Source organism: Mustela nigripes, unplaced genomic scaffold, assembly GCF_022355385.1.
Source record: "Mustela nigripes isolate SB6536 unplaced genomic scaffold, MUSNIG.SB6536 HiC_scaffold_75, whole genome shotgun sequence".
Classification (NCBI taxonomy): domain Eukaryota; kingdom Metazoa; phylum Chordata; class Mammalia; order Carnivora; family Mustelidae; genus Mustela; species Mustela nigripes.
In genome coordinates, this window is record NW_026739490.1 from 3,836,608 (window position 1) to 3,851,699 (window position 15,092).

At 46.2% G+C, this 15,092-nt stretch overlaps 1 protein-coding gene across 5 annotated transcripts in view; it reads right to left on the reverse strand.

Moving 5' to 3' along the window:
- Positions 1-1,223: 1,223 nt before the first annotated feature.
- Positions 1,224-15,092, reverse strand: part of LOC132008111 (spermine oxidase) — a 47,637-nt gene continuing 33,768 nt past the window's right edge. For 3 of the 5 annotated variants that reach the window (XM_059386495.1, XM_059386493.1, XM_059386494.1), the window contains exons 6-8: positions 14,396-14,556; positions 12,452-12,541; positions 11,545-12,002 (exon numbers count right to left, since the gene is read on the reverse strand). In XM_059386495.1, coding sequence (XP_059242478.1) covers positions 11,865-12,002; positions 12,452-12,541; positions 14,396-14,556 — 389 coding nt within the window. In that variant the 3' untranslated portion in view covers positions 11,545-11,864. Of the gene's footprint in view, positions 1,715-11,544; positions 12,003-12,451; positions 12,542-14,395; positions 14,557-15,092 lie in introns of those variants that run through there. The other 2 variants (XM_059386497.1, XM_059386496.1) reach the window with 2 other exon arrangements.

Genomic DNA, 15,092 nt, shown 5'->3' on the forward strand with positions numbered 1-15,092 from the left:
GGCCCTATTGCTCGTCCTATCGCCGGTGCCTAGAAATATCCCTCTTGGGGGCTGAGTGACTCCCCCAAAGAGAGACGTATCAGTCAGCTATTGCCACAATAAGGTTGCAAAACAAGCCAGCCCTAAATTCACAGGTTATGAGAGCAAGTGTTTGTTTTTCTTGCTTGTGTGTCTGTCCACAGGGCCTGGGTTTGGTTCCAGGCTTCCATGGGCTCCTCCATAACCTCTAGGAAACATCAGCTATCCGGGGCGTGTTCTTCTCATGACAAAGACAAGTACACGAGAAGCAAAACACAGCTTTACAAGAATATTTCAAACTCCTGTTCATATCACATCGTGTCTGTTCACATTCCATTGGCTGAAACAAGTCAGAGGGCCAAGCCTCACATGATTGGGGCAGGAAACGAAACTGTTCCCTGAGGGAAAGGAGAGTGACCGAGTATTTGCTGATTAATCTTCCAATCCATCACACGTAGCTGGGTTAGGACATCAACCTATGAATGTGTGGGGGACCCAATCCAGCCCACAGTAACCTATTCTGTGGCAGGAGATGCAAGGTCATCTAGAAAAGCCTCGGGTCACGGGGAGAAGGGAAGAACCAAGGTCAGGTCACTTTCGTCATCATCTACCGCAAGTGGCAACACCAATCTGGTTCTTGCCCTGAGCCAGAACAAAGGCTGGTCCAGACTGGAACACCCCCTCCTCTGGCCTAGAACAGGGACCCCACCTCACCATCCCTAGCCCTGGGTTTCCTGGCCTCTCACTGGGGCCCAGCTCACAGTTTTTGGTGAACTGCAAATGATACCCTGTTGTACACGGGCTTTGAAGAACAGAGAGAGAGAGTGATAAATAGAGACCGTGATTTTCTAACCTAAATAGGGTATCATTCAGGCCTATACACAAGAGGCAGATACTTTTAGCTTCTTTTAAAACAGTACCTTTTGAAAAAGCCCAGTCAACGTAAACACAATGAAAAAGAACACCTCTGAAACAAAGTGGGGGTTGGGGGGGCTATGACTAAAGTCACAGAGAACACTGTGAACAGTTTGTAAGCAGTAAATGTTTAAACCATCACGAAAAGGCCAATTTTCTAGGAAACTATAAATTGTCAAAATTGCATCTCCCCTCAAAAAGTAGAAAATGTTCACAGAAAGTCGACCATAAAAGAAATCAAAACATCCGTCAAAAATCTACTTCAAAAAAAAAAAGAAAAAAAAACAAGTCCAACCAGTTTTGCAAGTAAGCTCTTTAAAACTCCAGGAAACAGGTAATTAACATTCTATACAGACTTCTGCAATCGATATACTAAAAAGATGCAAAGCTACCCAAATTATTTTAAAAGCCCAAGAGAGTAAGAAGGAAAAAAAAAACCCGGGAAAGCCCAAGACAAAAACATCTTAGGTCACTTGTGAACATAGATACAAAAGCCTACATAAATATCTGCACGTGAAATCCAGCAACAAATTAAAGTAATACTATATCATGACCAGTGTGATAGATTATATTATAATTATGAAAACATCCGCTGCCCCAACTTGCTGGGCACTTTTCCACAGGATTATATACCTAGTCACTGACATCAAGCTTAGTCACTGATGGGCTTGGACCAAGGAAAAGTGAATAGAAGTAATATATGTCACTCTTGAGTAGAAATGTTAAGATGCTCCAGTATCTGCTTTTCCGTCTACCATGAGATGCTCCATCAACGTGGGTCCTAGAATTAAGAAGACATGAAATCAATCCTTAGTGCCCACATGACATGAGCAATAAATAAACCTCTGTTGTAATTCACTAAGATTTAGGGATTGCTTGTTACCAGAGCAGAATTTAGCTTAAGCTGACTGGTACAACAACGTAAAGACTGTTCCCCATGATACAAGGAAAATATCAGAATATTAATGTTATTAACACATGAACAGGTAAAAGGAGAAAAACCCTATGATACTCTCCAATAGATACAGAAAAAGCATTTGATAAAATTCAATTTTCATTTATAATAAGACCATGACGAACTAGATAAAGAAGGGCATTTCTTTGACCTGATGAAAGGTACCCACCAGAAAACAAAAGCAAATAGCATACTTATTAGAAACTTCAGAAGCATTCCCATTAAAGTCAGAAACAAGGCTACGATCCTCCTATCACTCCTTTACTCAACATTATATCGGTAGCTCTACTAATGCAGTAAGAAAAGAGAAAAAGAAACAAGTACATTGGCAGTAAAGAAACAGGACTATCTAATTTTGCAATTAATATGATCTTCTACCCACAACATCCAAGCAAAGTAACTGATCAATAATGGAAACGAATAAAAGAGTTTGCAGTGTAGCCATGCATCAACCAATATTCAAAAACAAATAGCCCTCCTATTCCCCAACAATAATCATTTGATGACATTTCACATCAGTGGGGAAAGGGTAACTCATGCAATAGGTGATTTTGGGATAAGCAGCCAACAATGAGAAACCAGCACGAAGCCCCACCCCTGCCTCATACCACAAGTCCATTGAAGATCTAAAGATATAAAAACTTAAGAATTATTTTTAAAAACACAGAATAGGGGCGCCTGGGTGGCTCAGTGGGTTAAGCCACTGCCTTCGGCTCGGGTCATGATCTCAGGGTCCTGGGATCGAGTCCCGCATCCGGCTCTCTGCTCAGCAGGGAGCCTGCTTCCCTTCCTCTCTCTCTGCCTGCCTCTCTGCCTACTTGTGATCTCTCTCTGTAAAATAAATAAGTAAAATCTTTAAAAAATAAAAATAAAAACACAGAATACTAGCTTTATGGCTTGGGAAAGAAATGCATATTCTTGAAAAGGTTATAAAAAGCACAAAATCGATGGGTCACATGGGCGGCTCAGTCAGTTAAGCATCCGACTCTTGGTTTCCGCTCAGGTCATGATGTCACAGTCATGGGATAGAGCCCCGGGTCAGGCTCTGTGCGCTCTGTGCGGAGTTGTGGAGCCTGCTTGAGATTCTCTCTCTCTTCCTCTCCCTCTGCCCCTCCCCCTCCCACTCGCACTCTTTCTGTCTCTCTAAAAACAAAACAAAAAAAGATTGATAAGTTCATTCTTTTGTGAATGTAAAGCTTCTGCATGTGAAAAGACCCCATAAACAATACAGCTGACTAGAAGAAAATATTTGCAATCCATATCATGGACAAAAAGACTATTATCCTAAATATATTTTTATAAACTCCTATAAATCGCTAAGAAAAAGACAATACCAGAAATGTGGGCTAAAGGACAAGACAGACAACACCTGGGGGGAAGAAAACCCCAAATGTCTAATAATCATAAGAAAAAATATCACTAGTTGGGAAATACAATTAAGGAAAAAAATAAGACACCTGGTTTTACCTAGCTGATGACAAAAAAATTAAAAACATGGGTTTTTCAGTACACTAAATGATGGCAAAATGGCATAAATACAAGTGTTCTCATACTCTATTTGTGGGAGTGTAAATTTGGTAAACCTCTTCTCAGGATAATTGGGCAGTGTCTTCCAAAACTGAAAATACTATGCCCTATGACCCAGGGACTTTTACACATGTGCACACAGGGGCATTGTCTCTTGTTATTGCAACATTGTTTATAATAACGAACAACTAGAAACAACAAAATGCCCATCCTTGACAAAGTGAAGTATGGAGTATGGTCATACAAGGAAAGGCTATCTATCAGCTAAAAGGAATACATGAGATACATAATTTAAGCAGAGAGTTCTTTTGTTGTGTGAACAAAAGAGCAAATTGAAAGAGAGTATGTACAGGGCAACTCTATTTATCTAAAAATACATGGATATACAAAATATAATATAATTTACATTCACATATTATGGATGTAGAAACAGATTCTTGTATTTTTGGTAGGACGAACACCAAATCCTTAAGGGGGCAGGGGGCTTAGAATTAAGGAAATGATCACAGGCAACTCTAGCTTTTTCTGTAAAGTTCCTTTATTTTTTAGGAGAATATCTTCACAACTATTTATATCACTAAAAATTAATTTTTAAAAGCCAGAAGGTTTTACACCAATTCTATTATTACCTTCACCAGTCAATAAACTTTTTTTTGCACCCTTATTAAATACTTGGATGCTAATACTTAAATACTTAAGGAATACAAGGATGTTATAATCTCTGTGAACCACCTAAGACACATGGTCATGTTATTAGCAAACAAGACAAGTACAGTGAAGAAGCACAGTAAAAAAGCAAACTGCAGTGCTGGGGGAATTCAGAAGACAGAAATTGACCAGAAGGGGCATGAGTTGTTGCATGAGTTACCCTTTCCCCACTGATGTGAAATGTCATCAAATGATTATTGTTGGGGAATAGGAGGGCTATTTGTTTTTGAATATTGGTTGATGCTTGGCTACACTGCAAACTCTTTTATTCGTTTCCATTATTGATCAGTTACTTTGCTTGGATGTTGTGGGTAGAAGATCATATTAATTGCAAAATTAGACAGTAACATCACCAGAAAGCTCCATTAAAGGGAATTACCTGGATACTGAGTCTGAAGGCTTTGGCAACTTGGGAGAAAATCTTGAGAGAAGCAAGAGAGAAATGACACCTTCTTCTAGAGGAACACAGTTCTAAAGACAGCAGATTACTCATCAGAATCACATAAGCCAGACAAAAAGCGCAGCATTTAAGGGCTCTAAGAACAGAGCTGTCCATCAGAACCCTCCATCCAGTGAAAATACCCTTCGGGAATGAAGGGGATGGGAGGCAGATAGAATGATGCCTGTAGTGAGGAAGGGATCCCTAAGAATCCATACTTAATACAGACACAAACAGTTACATATTAAAATGCCCATAGATATGTATATGCACATGGTTAGTGTATACATAGCTGTCAGCTGAGAGAGCCTAGAAGCAGAGACATCTCCATGGCAACAAGCACACTGAATACCCAAACCTTGGTTTCTAACACCATCCTCTATCAAAAGGAGCTAGGGTTCCTTAGAGAAGTGGCTGTTTCTATGACTGGGGCAGGGACATAGGCCAGCTGAGCCTGGAATATCATGTAGAGCTAAAAAGTAAATAAGTGTTCAAAAGATGAAACACACACACACATTGATAGGGTTACGTCAAAGAGACAGAGGAGCCAACTGAAAGAGGTCCCGATGGTCAAAGCTAGAACAACTTAATAACAAAATTAAGTAGTATTGGATAATCCCAAGCATAAAATAAATCTCTGATACATAGACATGATTTACTGAATAAATTAATAGGAGGCTGGGGGAGAGGGGAAAGAATTCTTCTGTGCAGAAGAACTCCAACAGATTAAGGTAGACACTCTAAAGGAGAGGAACGTAACTCCTTACCTGTGGCTGCCCATAGTGACTTCTTTCCAAAGACTGGAGCATGGGAAGTGGGGGAAAGAATAACTTCACAGTGCAGAAACCTGACCAATAGTCAAGCGAGCAAGGTCAAGTGAGAAAGATCAATATCAACAGTCATAGATCATGTTGGTGGTGGGTACCCTTGATATGATGAGATACAACAGCCCTTGACTTCTGTGGTCTTCCTCCCCAAAGCATATAACCCCCGTCTGGCCATGAGAAAAACATCAGACAAATTCCAGTAGAAGACATCCTACCTAACCACACTCAAGATGGGTAACACCGTCGAAAACAGGGAGAGTCTGAGAAACTGTCACAACCAAGAGGAACCTAAGGAAACACGACAGCTAAATGGAACTTGGTATCCTGGGTGGAATTCTGGGACAGATAAAAGACATTAGGTAAAAACTAAAAAAAAAAAAATAATAATCTGAATCAACTACAGACTTTGGTGAACGATGATGCACCATTGTTGGTTCTATTAGTTGTAACAAACATACAATAACGATGTAAGATATTAATAATAGGGAAAATGGTTGGAGGCAAGGGACTCTATATATATACATTTTCTTAAGTCTAAAACTGTTCTAAAATAGTCTATTGACACTACAAAAAAACCTGCTAGAACTGAAAGGATAAATAAATCCATAACCATAGTTAGATACTTCAACACTATTCTCTCAACCATTGCTAGAACTAGACAGAAAATCTGCAAGGATATAGAAGAAACCAATAATACCATCCACCAACAGGATCTAATCAACATCCATAGAACTTCCACCCAACAATAGCAGAATACACATCCTTCGCAAGCCCTATAGATCATGTACCAAGATAGACCATATCCTGGACCATAAAGCAAACTCAACAAATTTAAAAGAATTCAAATCATACAGCCCAACTTTTGTTTGTTTGGAAGACAAATAGGCTCAATGTTTAATCTATTTATTTTTTTAGTGAATGTATTTATTAAAGCGTAATTAATTCTTTTTGAGGCTGACATGCAAAAGGAAAGCGCTGAAGGTCTGGTAAAGAAAGGGAAGGGAGAAAGGGAAAGAGAGAGGAAGAATGAAAGGAGGAAGTGAGGGAGGAGGGAAGGAAAGAAAGAGAAGTAAAGAGAGAAAATGTTACCTTGGGGCCACCAAGGTCTCTTTTTACCGTTAAGAATGAAAAATAGGGTGCCTGGGTGGCTCAGTGGGTTAAGCCGCTGCCTTCAGCTCGGGTCATGATCTCAGGGTCCTGGGATCGAGTCCCTCATCCGGCTCTCTGCTCAGCAGGGAGCCTGCTTCCTCCTCTCTCTCTGCCTGCCTCTCTGCCTACTTGTGATCTCTCTCTGTCAAATAAATAAATAAAATCTTTTTTAAAAAAAATGAAAAATAAATGCTACTCTAGAATAAGTTACAATTACAATCTTATTTTATTCACTTATTCTATGTAAATTGAAAATACTTATTTGTTGGGTGGTGGTCTTGGTGTTGAATTCAGAAAAGCCCCCAGAGAAGAATCCAGCATAGACCTGTTCTCCCTGCCGCAAGAGGGCTGTATTCCCAGATGACCACCAGATGGCGCCAGAGGACCGTTTCAGACCACGACTTTGCCCTCATTTCCAGATATCCTGGAATCAGCCGCACATTCTCCCCACCTCTCCCAGCCTTGGTGAGAAGGGGAGGCAGCACGGCCCTTCCTGTGCCTCTCTCTGCAATCTAAGGACCCCCACCGACAACCGCTAGAGTAAGGATAGTGAGATGCAGAGAGACCAAGTGTAGAAAATGCTAGCATCTGAAGCTTGGCTGAAAGGAAGGCAAAGGAAGGTGGTAGAAAGAGGATGGGGTTTTGGGAAAGACAAGGGCGTCTTGAAATGTGGACAGAAAAGATGGAGTGGAGCGAAGGGGGAGAGGGAAGAATGCAGGAAGGTCCCTGAGTTTGGGCAGGAGACGCACAGGAGTCACGGATTTCCTTGTGTAGGGAGCAATGGGAGTGGTCCCTATCAGGATGGACATGAAGATGAGCTCTTCGTAGATTTGGCAAGGAAGTTGCCTCCGGTGGCTTCTCTTGAGACTATGAAGCAGGAGACATTGTTGTTGGTTGACAGTGAGGAGACAGGGGCTTCAGAGGATGAAGGGAGAGAGCTGACAGGGGACACCCGGGGTGGGGGTGGGCTGTCTTAAAATTGCTCAAATACTGAGCTTACTGAAATAAAATATGTCTGGCATTTTGCATCTTCTAACAGAAAGCCAGGTTTTGAAAATCAGTCCCTATAAAAAAAATCAGTGTTCAACAACCACTTCCAGACTCATGAAAGGCAAGATCAGCTTTTGTATCCACATCTCCAGTTAGTATGAAGCAGGGCTTGTGACCAGCCCCTTCCCTTCTTCTATCACGTGCCCTCCATGAGCTTAGATGTCCTGGAGGCCACCTTAGTAGGGCCACAGTGCCTCCCATCCGTTGAGATTTGATTACCCTACACAAATCAGGAGTAGCCCCAACAAACAGCCCAGCCAGTCATTATAAGACAGCACGGCCTCCTATAACTCTACCATTATGTTTGGCAGACCATTAATTAAGCAGGTGGTTTTCTAGAACTGAACCAGCAGCCCACCTCGCTCTGTACCTTGGGGTTACCCTCGGGCTCATCTCAACAGGCCCAAGTAAATGTAGGGTGACTCAAACCAGAAATGCTTCTCTCCCACATTTGTTTGTGGGCAGCACAGACATTCCAGTGGCTCCCACAAAGCAGGAGCTAACTGCTAACCCGTCCCATACCAGCCAAGGTGGGAAGACACAGTACCTGCCAAGTACCCCCTGGGCCCCTGAAAGGAACATTTCTGAGGCTTCCACAAGACCACAACTGAACACCTGGCCCACGGCCTCACCGATGCCCACAGCACCGCAACCATCCTACTAGAATCTTGGGCCAGAGACATCTCCTCTCAAGTGTTTTCTGTGGGGGATAGGAATTGTTGAGCAGGCATTGACGTGGGTGGTGGCCTGTGCATGCCACATTTGCCACCCCTGAGAGAGGCCTCTGAGTGTCCCTCAGTGCCAAGGCTGCCTCAGAGACCTAGTCACAGCAAGGAACTCAGCCTCTGTTCCCGGTGCGTCTAGTCTGTCTTGTTTCTGAATGGCCCTTGCTTTTATCTGCTTCACATCTGTGTGTGGTGCTGCAAACCATAAATGCTCCCCACATTACATGATTGTTCGATGCAGAGGTGGCATCCCGGAAGGCTGTGGCCCACTCTCCAGGGCCGCCCCTCCCGCACCTGTCCCCACCTTCCTCCCAGGGTGGCTCACTCCCACTCAGATGGCATGGGCTCCAAGCTGCGTGGCCTTGCACAGTCCCAAACTGTTCTGAGAACCCGGATCTCCTCTGCTGTGAGACAATCCCTGCCTCCCTCACCCAGCTGTTGATGCCCAGATGAGGGGAGCTAAGCCAGGGGTCTGATAAAGGGTGACATGCTAGTAAGCACAAGACATGCTAGTAAGCACAAGGCCAGTCCTTATCACCAGGCAGCCAGGGAGACATAAGTAGGTCCTTCCTCCCTTTATCTGCTCTCGGCATGTGTCCTCTCCGCTGCAAGGTCGAAATTCACTGGGTCAACACAAACATGTATTTTGGGATGGGACGGTGGGGGGATGGGTGTCCTCAGACTCTTCTTTAAACTTCTTAAATTGAGTTATATCATACACACAGAAAGATGTCTAGTCTTCAGCGTATAACCCAGTGCATTTTTACGAATGTATGTACCCACTCCACCGCCATCCAGGTCAAGATACAGAACATCTCTGCAACCCAGAAAGCACCCCTACCCATACTTCTTCCCAGGCACTACCCGTCCTCTCATATCTTACATTATAGTTAGTTTTGTTGGTTCTTGAACCTCATATTTAAAAAATCATACAGTATATATAGGCTTGTGTCTGGCCTCATTCACTCAACCTCGTGTTTTAGAGATGAACTGATGTTGAAAATAACGGCTTGTTTTTTTTTCTATTGGTACATGGTATTCATTGTATGGACGTACCACAGCTGGTTCTATTGACGGAATCTGACACACAGTTTCCCAGTACGGCATAACCCATAGCCAATCTCTCCAGCAATGGCCTCAGATTCCTCCCCCACCGACCCCCACCCCTGCCGGCACCAGCCTCTTCTTTTCAGTGCAGTAAATAGGAAGAGCCTGCAATGGGAGTCAGACCTCAGTGACCTTGGGGGCCATTACTTAACTCCCCATGGGGATAAGTCCCCCTCCCCAGCCTGAGCTGGCCTCCATATCAAATTAAGAGGCCCGTGTGCCCAGCATTCACAACGGACGCCCTACCTGGCAGATGGATGGCTCTAAGTGAACGTTCCCTCCCTCCCCCTTGCCCACATCTGAAGCTGCCCAACATGCAATCACGGAATAAACACTTAGAACACTTTCACCTCACGGAGCCCTTTAAAGTTCCTCTGCCGATGATCCGGGGTATCTACTTATTACTTTCTTCCCCCTTCCTTATGTTCCAGGCCACTTCGATTCACCCCACCTTAGCCAGTGGGGAAAACCGAAGACACGGGAGGGTGCACATTGGGTCAGGGCCTCCCGAGGTGAAGTCCACAGACAGCGCTTCCTACAAAGTGACTGTGGGCCGGGAAGGAGACACCTCCCCCTGGACCACAGCAAAGTCCAAATTTATATTGTCTCCATAAAAGCACCGCTATGAAAGATCTCCAAGATATATTACATTAACGAAAACAAGCAAAATGCAGGATGGGATGAATACTTGGGTCACTTTTGTGTTAAAAGGGAGCAAGAAGGGCCCCTATTTACATGGACACTGGAAATGGAGCCTCTAAGAACATGGGCGGTGGGGAGCAGCCAGACCCCTGGGGACCGATGTGGGAGGGGACGGTCCTAGGCGCCCTTTTATGACCTTTGAGCTTGCACCACATCAATGGAACCTCTTCTCAAAAAATGTTTCTACGCTTACAGTTTTCTAAGTTACGTGCCAGGTGATGACGAGTCCCCGACGTGAGCTCCAGGAGGACCCACCTGGGCAAAGCAAGGGTGCCTGTGAGCGAGAGCAGGTGCTGGGGTGGGGGGTGGGGGGGTGCGGGGGTGTGTGTGTCGCAAACGCAGGCAGGCCACGGTATAGATGTGCCCACGGCAGGAACAGCTCCATCATCACTGGAGGCAACAGGGGGGAGGGGACGTGGGGTCACAGCAGGAGCCGGGCCCTCTGCTTCTGAGAAGGGGACCCAACCTAAGTTCACAGAGTTCAACCACGCAGGCCCAGCTGGAGGTTCACAACGTCCTCCCCCACCCAAATCCCTTACTTCTAGAACTCTGTCATTAGCAGTCTGAAAGAAGAACATGACTAAATGTTCTTTAAGGCTCTTTGCATGTGCGTGTACATGAGGTTGTGTGTTGGTGAAAGGGTGCAGGCTGGTGTATCATGTGAGAGTATGTGTAGATGTGCATCTGTGCTCGCACACATATGTGCATGCATGTGTGCACACACACACAGGTGAGTGTGTCTGTATGTGTGCGCATGCGTGCCAGTGGGAGGGGGTTGTGTGTGTGTGTGTTTGAGTGTGTGCATCGGGGGGGGGTTCATTCAGCAAAAAAAGCCGAAAAGACCAACACCCCCAATAAGTGATAGGCCCTTGGAATACAGCAGGTGGGCCACAATTCAGAATATTCCCCCCAAAAATGGCCAGACTCTCCTCCTTCCCAGAAGTCAACAGCAGCCACCCCAAAGGCCAGACCTAGGGCCCCAAGGCCAGGTGACACTCACTACTAATTAATACCCCTGAGCTGGCATGGAGCCACAGCAGATGTCCCCTCCCATGAACTCACCTTCACTCCATGTGGCCATGCCACCCAGTAGGGCTCTGAGAGGTCCAGCAAAGGGCCAGTGGGCAGACACAGGCCCATCCCGAAGGAGCTGAGCTGAGTAGTGAGGAGCCCTGAGCCCTGAGGGGTCTCACCAGCAGGAAGGCAAACAACCACAAACAGACTGAGGTAAGGGGATACTCCTTCCAGTAAAGGCAGATACTTTACCTTCTGGGGGCATAGCCAGGTCACAGCCCTCCCACCATCCCCTCACTCAAAAAGGATGGGCTAAAAAACAAAACAACAACAACAACAAAAACCAACTAGAGACACACATACACATGAAGAGGCTAAGGTAAATGAAAGAAGAGAGAAGCTGAGGAGCACGGGAAGGGCAAGCCTCTTTTATTATCCCAAAATGCAAAGTGTTGAAGGCACTTACAATAACAAGGCAGGGGGGAGGGGAGGGGAGGTCAGAGCACAGAGGTAAGTCAACGGGCCCCACCCTGGTCCCCAACTGGCATGGAGAAAAGGAAGAGCTACAGGACCAGACCTGAAGCCAGTCAGGGTGTCTACCTCTACCAAAGATACAAATCCAGTCTACAGCGGATTAGAAAATGAGGAGCACACAGCAGCGAGGGGCAGGGCTGGCAGTCACGAGTTAGTGGCTCTGTAAGGAACACGCTGGGCAGTGAAGAGGGCCCTCAGGTCCCCTGCTGGAAGAGGTCCCGGTACATCTCGATGAGACGGGCGGCCTCGCGCTGGCCAGAGAGCAGAGCACCATGGGTAGTGGAGTAGTACTTGCGGTGAGTGGCCTCACCCGAGAACAGCACCTGCATGGGCTGGGCCGGGGGACGGGGAAGTGAGCGTGGAGGAGCGAGAAAGGCCGGCAGGCTACCTGTCTGCCCCGGGAACCCCCCATCCACACCACAGGTCAGACAGCCGCACCTGAGATGCAGGTACTGCTGTTTCCACGGGATGAGGAATTGCCCATCCCACCTGGCCACCTTCCCCTGCTTCTTCCCCAGACATCCAGGCCTCAATTCTTTCCACTTGGGCCCTATTAGGAGTCCTGGTTCTGCAGGCTCAAAGGCTCACTGTGCCCCTTGCTCGTGAACTCAGGGCAAGGGGTTTAACCTCCCTATGCCTTGGTTTTGGTCACCTGCCACTTGGGTTCAGACCACCTGCTTCTGAGGGTGGGTGTAAGGATTAATGGAAATAATGTATCTAAAGCACTTAGAACCTAGAAGAACATAAGCACTTGATAAAGTTAGGCGGTAATTTAACAAACCTTTATGGAGCCCCTATTAGGGTCCAGGGACTGTTCTGAGCACTTGGAAGATAAAAGGTGACCGGGCTGCTGCTTTGAGGAGTTTCCTTGCTGGTGGGGAAGCCAGACACGAAACCCAATTACTAAACGGCGTCACGTGTGACATGATGGGTGTTTGGACAAGGTGCTGAGAGCCCAGAAAAGAGGCCCACTGTAAGGGGGACCACATAAACCTTCCCAGAGGACAGGATCTCAGAAGATGCTAGGTAAACAAACAGGCAAAGGACATTTCAGGAAGAAGGGGGAAATGGGGGCAAAAATGCACTACAGCAAGGGACAGTGAGAACTTTGGTAGGGCTGGGGCTCAACCTTGAGAAAGCAGAAGCTGTCTAGGTGGGGTCCAGGTAAAGAACGAGTGCTTGCCTTCCAAGCTTGAGTTGGGACTTTTTCCCACTGTGTCTCAACCTGAATGTGCAAAGGCACCCACAGGGGACCCTGGTACCCTGTTGTTGCTTATTTAGCAAGTCCAGGGGGTTGAGAGCCTGCATTTCTAAGACTCTCCCCCATGATGCTGGTGCTGCTGGTCCACGGACCACTCACTTTGAGTAGGGAAGCTTTAACCCACCAACAAGGAGGAGCCTGCAGAGGCAGTTAGGCTGGAGGTCCTCCTTCTCCTCCATCACAAAGCCCTGATCTTTAACTGGGTGCATTGCCATCCAGAATAAAAAATGATCAATCCCAACCCCTTTTGCAGTTGCTCTAGGCAGATGACTTAGTTCTGGCCAATCAGCTTCAAGTGCACTGTCTTCTTAGGGGAACTGACTAAGCCCCAAGGGGACTCTGCCTGTCCCAGATCTGAGTGGCAGCCTCGCAGCCCTCTAGAACCACAAAGTGGCCTTGAAGATGGTGCCGGGTGACAGTGACACTGGGTCCTGATACCTACCTCTGGGTTTCCCCTTATATGACAGAACGAGAGACTCTGTCTGGGGTAAGCCCCAGTTATTTTCATGTTGCTTTGTGCTGTAGGCACTAGTCCTAACTGATGCAGGTGACAAGAGAAGGTCTGGTTTTCGGGAGGGAGGCTGTGGCAGCAGCAAGGGCCTGCTGCTCCTCTCTCCCGCTGAACCCAACCAGGGCATGCACAATACACGCTGGGAGTCTTTTTCGTCCTTCACATCAAAGAATTGTTCCCAGTGTAATTCTGCTGGGGTTGTAACATGTATTTAACAAGTGTATACTTGTTGGGAGAAACTCGAAATCCCCTTTATAAGACCAGAAATATATACAATTGTATATACAAATATAATATAAAAATAATTATATATATAAACAAAAATAATTATATATACAAATATATAATAATTGGTTCTCTCAGATTTATTCTTTTTCTCTATGATTTATTATATAGTTGATATAATTTGGGGGAGGGTCAGTATTCTCAAATTTCTTTTCTGAAAAATATTAGGGAAAAGACGTAAATAAAACATATTGGGGAAACTTACTTCTATGCAATCAGTGTTGTCCGAGAGAACTTTCCGTGGCAATAGAAATGCCCCATTAGCTACACAATCCGACACCGTGGCCACTAGGCACGCATAATTATCAAACTTCAAAAGTGGCCAGTGCAACCAAGGAACTAAATATTTAATACATAAATTTCAATTTTAAATAATTTCAATGAAATGTGGCCAATGGGATGGCAGAGCGTGAAATGGCTCAGCTTCTACCACCTCAATAAAGTGTTTAACATCTCACTGTTGATTCCATCTTTTCTTCCAGATGTTAAGTGCACGTGTCCTTGTTTCCTCCTTCAACACCAGAGCTACTCCTGTGTCTCCCCCTGGCACCCCTCAGTGAGCACGGCCCACCCTCTCCCCGCCAACCAAACCTGCATCCAAAGTGCCTACCCCCAGCCCCACAGCCCCCAGCCCCACTCCGGCCCTCCTCCCCTGCACCCACGCTCACCGCTGTCTTGGAGCTCTCCGTGTAAGGCAGGGGCTTGGCCAGCTTCTCCACGTCTGCGCCACTAGAGCCCACCTGCGTGTAAGAATAGGAGCCTCGGAAGTAGGGGTTGCTGCCCCAGGCCGAGCGCAGGATTCGCCGAGGTTTTGGAATGTTGGGGTTCCCTGTTGGGGAGTTGGAAGAGCCAAGGGGAAGGAAGATAAGAAATGGCTGTACACGGAAGACGCCCCTGAACAAGCAACTGACAGTCCTCCGGCAGGGCTGCAAGAAGGCCAGACCCCCGCAGGGAGGTATGGAAGACCCAGGAGGAGGTAGCCGGGCTGGGGGCTCCAGCCAGTTACCCTCCCCACCCCCACCCCGCAGCGCCTCCTTGTGGCCACTCCCAGCAAAACAGCTCATGGGGGAGGGGGGCTAATTTTCCTGTACGAAAAAATATTCCAGATCGTCACGTATCCCCTTCCCACTTCAGGGGTAGTGGACGAAAAAATGTTCAACTAAAAGAATCAGACATTGAAACGCAAATCCATCTCTGAGCAGGACAGTATGGGTAGGAAATGGACAATCTGAGGTTTGCGGGTGATACCTGAGTTTTTTACCATCAGCCCTTAGAAGAAACACAGCGCCCAAGGTTCTGAGTGTTTCAAGTTCCAAAGGGGGGGATGCGGGGAGGAGCCCGCCGTCTGGGAGCCCAGGCGCCCTG